The sequence below is a fragment of the Echinococcus granulosus genome, assembly GCF_000524195.1.
Source record: "Echinococcus granulosus chromosome Unknown EG_S00036, whole genome shotgun sequence".
Lineage (NCBI taxonomy): Eukaryota > Metazoa > Platyhelminthes > Cestoda > Cyclophyllidea > Taeniidae > Echinococcus > Echinococcus granulosus.
This window is the reverse complement of record NW_020170416.1, coordinates 621,527-629,793: the sequence shown is the minus strand read 5'-3', so window position 1 is coordinate 629,793 and position 8,267 is coordinate 621,527. Positions and strand designations below refer to the sequence as shown.

The window sequence follows — 8,267 nt, the reverse complement described above, 5'->3', positions numbered from 1 at the left end:
CAGTGAAATACAACCAAGTCTTCAAAAATATCCGGTCACTTTTCCCAAAGATGAGAAAGATGCCATAAAAATCAAATTTGCATAAGAGCATGCAAGTGTGTTACAAAATTCGATTGAATAAATGGCTCTATTTTCATGGATAAATAATGATTGACATACTACACTTAACCGCGGGTGGGTAGACGACGACAAAATGACTCCTTTAGTGCAAATCCAACACAACACTTGTCATTGCTGCAGTATTTCACTCTTCGCGCTTTCTGCCCTTAAAAAAGAAGAGCAAAATTTGCTGAAAAACCCCAAAATTAACATGAGGCGAACTGTTTGAATATAATCAAAGTGAGCAAATTGAACCTAAAATTTTCCCACTAGTTTAAAAATAAGAAATTACAAAGTCTTGCTTTTATTTCTGCCTCCTAGCGCCTCGTGAACTTCCAAAATATCTAGCCTTTGTAATAGCAAGACTCACAAATTTCGTCAGGCCTTTGAATGAGAGGTTCCTGTCGGGTCTCTTCCTAACCCCTTCCATTGGTGTAGGCGCTACTGAGGACATTTCAGTAGCATCCACACTGCTCTGGTGGTCAAAGCTTGGTTTTGCTGACAGTGGTGGCGGTGGTGGTGCATGAATAGCCTTAAAACAGTCCACAGGGGGGTGGAGGGAAGAATGAGACAATTTTTTGGAATGTTATATAAACTTTAGCCCTACTGATAATGAGAGGACTTTCCTTGTGTCTATCAGTTGCACCTCTAAGTACATACACTACCAAACTTCATTCATCAAAATTCTCTACATGCTTAAAGGGTATTGCTCTTACCTCAGGATGCAAAATCTTGCAATTAGCAGGAAAGAATGGGTGCATTTATACGATAAGACTACTAATACAACAATACTTAGCCATTCGGAAGAAGTGAGAGAGGTAAGAAGTCCGGATAAAAGAAGAATTCGACAGAACTTAGCCCAAGCGACTGGGAGAAATTGCTTTCTGGGAGGCCCTAGACACCCAATAAACTAACAACGGACTGATGGAGATGGATAGGGGTGAATGGAAAGGTAAAAGGAAAGATGGATACAGGATGGATGGATGGATGGACGGAGGAATGGGTTGGATGATGGATATAGGATGGATGGATGAATGGATGCAGAATTGATAAATAGATGGACAGATGGATGGATGAATACAAGAATGGTAAATTAATGGGTGGATGAACTTGTATTGATCAGATACAACCCACCTCTGGTATGGCTAATTCATAATTACTAAGAATAAATTTAACTATGTCTAGATTTATGGGCAGTTTGAGTGGTAATTACCGCAATAATCAAGTGAGCTGGCGTCTGGCCTCTCAAAATCAGTCTTTGTGTCGTGAGAGGGTCACTGGTCCAGCGACTCCTGAGCACTGCAAATCTACATCCCAAACTAAATAATCTCGATAATTAAATGATTGGTAATAGGAATAAACCACCGACCAGCGCGAACCTATATCCAGACACATACAGCACAGGGCGTCACATAAACTGGAAGAAGTTGTACCAGACGTCATTTGAAGCAACCGTACAAAACTGGGTATCACGCAACCCACAGAGGAGGCCCTTCCCTTAGTTTCGTGCTAAAACTTCACCATGAAGGAAATTTCGAGCATTATTAGCAGTCCCACTCACCGAGACTAAATTTTCCAGTAGGTTTTGCATCTGCTCAGTGCGTTTATTTTTCACCTCCTCACTTTGCTTTAACTTCCGCACTATTGAATGCAGACGTTCGGTGACATTTTTGATGCAGTTTTCCAGTCGAATGAGACGCATGTACGCCCGATCCATGTCCTCCTTGCTCGCCACCCGGGTGGTCAACAGCTTGGAGAATTGATCGTACGAATGCCCAATTTCGGCCTCTTGGAAGTTGAACATCTCCTGCATCAGACTCATCTAAAATGACGACCAGAAAGGGAAGGAGGAAAGAAATAGGTGCAAACGTACCTTTCGGCTATATGGTGGGCTGTTTTGGTTTTGGAATTCAGTATCCCTTTTCTCACCAGAGTAACACGTTACCTAGTACATCATCTTCAACATTTCGGCGATTTGGTAAGTTTTAAAAGATGTCCCTACTATTAGTGATGAGATGGAAACTGGTTCATATTAATTTGCCGATCAATCCTGTAGCTTTCAATTAATCAACGCGTTGTGCTTCAAGATGTTGATACTACTTAATTCCCTTCGGCGTACGAAATGCTCAATATATTATTTCTTTCGTAAAACTTGCTTATATTAACCTTCCTATAAATTTTAATGACATTTCCTTCCCTAGCATTACATAAAATACAGACTTCTGTGCTCTTCTTGAAATTATCTAATGTCTGGCTGATTTACCTTTTTATTCTCCAGGGTTTCACGCAGTGCCCTGCGCTCATTTGTATCCAACTTCATGTCATTGTTTGTGTCCACTTTTCGTAAAATCTCATCCAATGCAGCTCCACTAGCTTCTCCGCTAAAGAAAGATTAATCTAATTTATGTTTTACAAGGAACTTCTTGCTTAAAATATTTATCATTAGTATACAGGAGGGTGATTTTTTGGTACAAATATCTATGCTACTTTTTCTACTGACTACTTATGTATTGATTTTATACCATTTAATTTGTTTGATTAGGAGGAGAAATATGGTCACAACATACTTCATTTCAGCTTTCAGATCATCAATAGACATATCGTTCTCCTCGGTAGCTACAGCGTCGATTGCGTCTTGGATCTCTTGAAGTTGACTCTTCTTTTGTTTCATCTTGTTACGCATATCCTTAAGGCGCTGTAATACAAACTCATGGTGTAGCACAAATGTAATTCTCAATTTATTCTATTCCTCAGACAAGATAGCAGATTATATGTCACTATCCATCTATCCTGTATCCATTCATCCATCCATCCATCCTGCACCCATCCATTCTATATCCATCCATCCATTCATCCAGGGTGCATCCATCCCGGATCCAATTATCTCTTTTTAATTAATCCACTTATCCAAGATCTGGGAACCACTCACCTTAGATGCAACCTTTTTTTATAATCTTTTCATTCATTCACCCACACCTCGTTTGCCTATTTTGGTTTCCTTCACCTCTAACAGCAGAGTTTTGACCTCGAATTCGGTAAACCTACTTGTTTAAAAAATGACTTCATTTGGAACTCGCTGGGCTGGTTCAACAAATTCGATTTCACCTCCAGATAGGTGTCATTAATGATGGCAATGAACATGTTGATGAGGACGAAGAAGACAAAGAAGATGTAAACGAGGAAGTAGAGTGGACCGAAGAAGCTTTGCGCGTCGTGTAGAGCCTGGAAATCGAAGTCGCCCAAAATGATGCGGAAGAGAGTCATGCTAAAACAGACATGGTTGGAAGGAATTGCGTCAAGTTATTGCGTCTTTATGGAATGCTCACTTATTCCACCAGTCATGCGACTTATAATCATGATTTTATAATTCTTATTCTTCATTTTCAGTTAACCGGTAACAAATTTACAGGGAGGTTGCGAATGTGCTGAAGTCGGAGACCTGTGTCCCGAAAGCCAGGTAGCCTAGTTGGGCGAACGCGAAGAAGACAATGAAGAACATCACCCCGAAACCGGCAATATCCTTTGCGCAGTTTGCCAGGGTCAAGTTCAGCTGGTTCATAGTCTTGTTGAAGCTGACGTACTTGAAAATCTGTGAAAGGAGTCAGAGTGTTTATTAACTAGCTGAACATTTGCCTTAGGTGTGTGTCATTGAATGGAGTCTAATTCCTTTGCTTTTTTATACTGCTCGGCATTTCTTTGGATCGTGGATTTCTTTCAGGAAGAACGTACAACTCCTTGTGGTCATTATAATGACACTTTGAAGGCACATGGCAAACGTTGATATGCGCGCAATGTCAGCGTGCTTTGTAGAAAGAGAGAGAGGGAGAAAGGGGATAAGGTACCTTAATCCACACCAGGAAGACGAGTATGCCAACGGCGTAATTGAATTGCATCTCCCAGTAGCTCAGCCGCTCGAAATTGGAGTACTCGTTGGGGTTGGCCAGAAGACTACTTAACGTGGCTTTCACCCTCACCGTGCGGTAGATGTTGAATCCCGCGCAGATGCAGGACAGTACCACAACAAGAACATCCAGAATGTTCCAGAATTTTGTAAAGTACTTGTAGCCAAGGTTGAACACCTGTGGACAAGTATAACAGCTTTGTGTTGAGGAAGTATCTCACAAATTTTTTTGCTGTGGTTCCGACCACATGATCAGGGGAGTAGTAATTCGGACATTGACAGATGAAAGCTTTGGAAGGGGAAAGATGAGCTAAAAGAGGGTACCTTATACGTTATACAAGCTTCCAAAAGAAGTCGATTTTTGTAGAAGTGATGTTATTAAGTGAAAAAATGAAGCCTTGTAGGTATTCCAGATTTGCTAATTTATATAGTGACTAAAAATCTCCATACAGGTTTGCCATAAACCAATGGAAACGATTTTTTGTGATTTATATGGATTTGTGAAATGCGTGGGATTAATGAGTACACCGTAAAGCGGGCTCAGGGGGCATTTCTGTAAGTGTCGACTCCCGTCTCGGACCTACCTCAATAACCTCCTCAGCTACGTAGTAGACAACGAAGAGGAGGAAGAAGCACTCAAACATCAACACAACATAATCCTGCGTCCGAACGTAGCGCAACAGTTTTACTGTTCGAAATTCACTGCCAATTAGGATCCCCCCGGTCGGAGGCAGTTCTGCTACGAGTCTGAATAACAAAGAGGATTATTTTCCAGTTACCTGCTTCATCTAAACCTGCATAAAAAATCATCCTTGGAATTTTGGTAACTTGAAAGCATTATTCTATATTGCAAGTTTTCGTCAACCGAGCTGTACTATTCCTGTTATTGTTCCATTTTTTGATACCATGGTAACTGCCTCTTGCGATGAATTGAATGGAAAGTAGGCTTTGGCCTTAAGATAATTTAAAAAATTGGAAAATAGACTGCAATTAGCGACAATCGCGTTTCTTATTTTCAGGCTGTTTTGTGACTTAAATTTTTACTGTCTGCTTTAAAAGAGGTTGTGTTTTATGCAGGATGACGGCGCATAATATATGGTTGATTTCACCAGTTCTAAAATCCCTGCCACTTCTACTTTTGCATACTTGTTCATTTTAATTAGGTTTTAAACAATTATACATAGGGTTAATTTTTGCTACAAACAAGTCGAAAATTTTAGGGCTAGACTCAGAGAAGTTGATGGGTCTATAAATAAAGCGAGTTTGTAGGCAAATTTTAATCACCTTGCATTCTGGCAGTCCCATCTTAAACTGCGTAGAAAAGATGTCAGTACTCTTATCGTTTTGCCATAGGAAATTGTTATTAAAAAATTAAGTTGCCCCCTCTCTTCTCCCCTATTTTACTAGTAAGTTAGAGAACTGGAACACTCTATCATAACTTGAATTTGTGGGAAAATTTTCCATTTTATTCACATAAATATATAACTACAAAGCAGTTTGTAATCCTCGTCTCTTATGATTGTTCTTTTGACAGGAATTAGTATTCAACCCTAATGCGACCAAGTTTTAGTTTAAAGAATAATCTCACATTTCGCCACAGCGTTTCGATATAGCGTTACGCTTGGCATGTAATTGTATGGACCTATCTAGTTCCGCAGATCATATTTACTCCCGGTAGTATTACTCTTCACCACGCTCTTACTTTCTTAGTCCCTCTGTATGCTAATCACAATCTTCCTAACTGCAAAATGCCTTATTTGAACTTCTGGGAGGGTTCAAAGTGCTACATTTTCGAGCGTAATATTACAAGCAAAATAAGATTGGAGTTCGCGCAGTTGACAATGCATTGCAGCTAGTTTTTACCTCCCTAAATTTCTGATCTACACTTTCTCTTTATCTGCTCATGTAGCAAGCCTTTAACCTCAAATGGTGAAAAGTCAAAGCTACTAATAGATTTTCTTTAAAATTAGCCCAACACAATTATAATTATGGTCAACTCCAACGTGATTGCAATAAGTGATGATAATCAAACTCAACAGATCTTAAGGAGGGACGACTGGTTATCCAAGCATGGCTATAACTATAGCAGTTGAATTATAGCTTGATTCAAGCTGCTAAAACCGCTCCACCAAGGATCCTGTCAATGCTAGTGACAGTTCGTCTTTATCGTCAGTAAAACGTCCAAGTTGTGTTCGTAACTTACGAGACAACACAGAAGAGATTGGCGTTGGAGTTGTAGACAGTGAAGTGGAGGAAGATGGCGCTAGTGCCTCTGTCAACCCAGAGGTTTTGGAACAACTCCGTCACACTCTCCAAGGTCATGTTTTCATCCTGCGGCAGATCCAGGTAGTACCCACCGCCGCCGTACACCGCCACCGTGCCGAAATGAATGCCCATTTTTAACTCGTCCCCCGAGGTGTAGACCCATCTTAAAACAGATGATATTTTAGCTACTTTCGAGGCAGTAATGTTACTCGAGTCCCAAAGCTACCACTTTGTTGGTTTGTTTAACTCTATGTGTTAGTTACGCGACAACTTAAGGCTTCGCCTTTGTACTTCCTTTAGGTGGTGGAACTTTCAAGCCTTTCCACTAGCCCCCTAGCCCTTCTCTTCGTCATTAATACACTCTCCGCCATAGCACAGTCCCTTTTTACAACTTCAGAATAGGCTCGGATCGAGTTTACGGTACGGTCCAACTAGTCTAAGGTAGCTTCCCCAACGGCGTGACTTGAGCAGCCATTTAACTCACGCAGTCGAATTGCCCGGCCCGTAGGTTGATCTATCCTCAATGGCGTCAGAGTAGATGCCATAACAAGAGGTAATTTGTTGGGCAAAGTCCTCCGGAATGCTGCAGGAGTGGTTAGTCACACGCACCTGGCGAATTCGTATTAGTCCCAGTCTCACCGATTCGTAACCCAAGTAGTAGGTATCATTTCCACTGATCAGTTTGCTGTTGTACCACTGGTTGTCGTAAAGGGTGTGGATCAATGGACCCTTTAGTACCTATGCGGTAGGCGAAAGGATTGACACGTTTAAAGTGGGTGAGTGGAGCCACATCAAGCGAGTCTAGATTTAAAAGACCTAAAAATAAAGTTCTTAAACCTCCACTCTCTCATTGACTTCATAAGGCAAATATTTTTGTCAATGTGACAATACCACAAGCATAACGCACATCCCAGTAGTCGTCGATGGAGTTGACGGAGGCCAGGGTAAGGTCACTGTCCTCAACCGGGGTATTCATCAGCACATCTCTCACCGCCTCGGTCATGTAGAAGGCTTTTGAGTCAAGCATCCCAAAAGCGACTAAAGCCAAGATTGTTAAAAGAAAAGAGACAAAAGTTGGATTATTATGTCATGGAAATTCCCTATTCCTCTTCAGTACTGGGAGTGATTTTGAAACCAATCTACTGGGTGGTTTGGCTATTTAGGGCAGGTAGATGGTGACTTTTCTAAAGAATGCAGAGTATATTTAACGCAAAGAATGATGCTGTGCAGGTCTTCATCATCACCTTCATGTTCACATACCCGATTGATGCCATGGAAGTCCACCTGGATCATCTCGATTTCTAAATCTCGAGCCTTCCTGCAGATCTATCCAAAAGTTATACTTAGTTCTCTTTAGTGATTATATTTCCAAAGTCGTTACGAATCACACGCATCTATAAGTAGTTGTTTGTGTGTGTCTGGAGGAGCACATGTAACTTGACCATGGATTTAGAGCACCACCTTGATAGCTGGCCAGTTGGATGTTCAAAAGCCTTACGAATATAGTGGCACATATAAGAGAACAATACCACTGTTACTCACTTGTAACGAGTGTGATCACAAAAAAGATGTAGATGAGCAGTTCACGAAGTGTTGTTTTGATGAATAGCTCGCGGTCCGACCTCGTATCCTCTGTTATACGAGTGGCCCAGAATTCTATAGCATAAAACGATGCTAGTCATGATTATTCAGTAGCAAAGTAAATACCTCCCCCCCCCCCCCTCCAATCAGGTAAACTTGCTTCTCATGAAGCCGCAAAACCGGTGCCAACAGCCGTGAGTGTCAGCGTCTCCGTAGCCCAACTGCTTATCCTCGAAGTTGTAATGTGTGTTGTCGAGGAAGACGGCCTCTGCTTCCTGTTCATTGCCGAGATGATCGCTTTCGTAACCCGGGTTCGCAGTCATTCTGAATGCAAACGATCTTTTATGTCGCTTTGCACGCATGAACAAGAAAGTACAACCCCGTTATAGAAGTTTTTGTTAGTCCTGTTTGATATAAAAAC

At 41.3% G+C, this 8,267-nt stretch overlaps 1 protein-coding gene across 1 annotated transcript; it reads right to left on the bottom strand. All coding sequences in view use genetic code 11, as the record gives it.

Annotated features, from left to right (window-relative positions):
• Positions 1-244: 244 nt before the first annotated feature.
• On the bottom strand, positions 245-8,169 carry EGR_05182 (Polycystic kidney disease 2-like 1 protein; the record flags this gene model as incomplete). Its single annotated transcript, XM_024494431.1, has 13 exons — positions 245-265; positions 470-631; positions 1,661-1,921; positions 2,363-2,480; positions 2,667-2,794; positions 3,145-3,364; positions 3,507-3,688; positions 3,942-4,178; positions 4,585-4,747; positions 6,204-6,428; positions 6,750-7,003; positions 7,173-7,303; positions 8,037-8,169. The coding sequence occupies 13 exons, from the start codon at positions 8,167-8,169 to the stop codon at positions 245-247; spliced, it is 2,235 nt and encodes a 744-aa protein (XP_024351217.1).
• Positions 8,170-8,267: the final 98 nt, after the last annotated feature.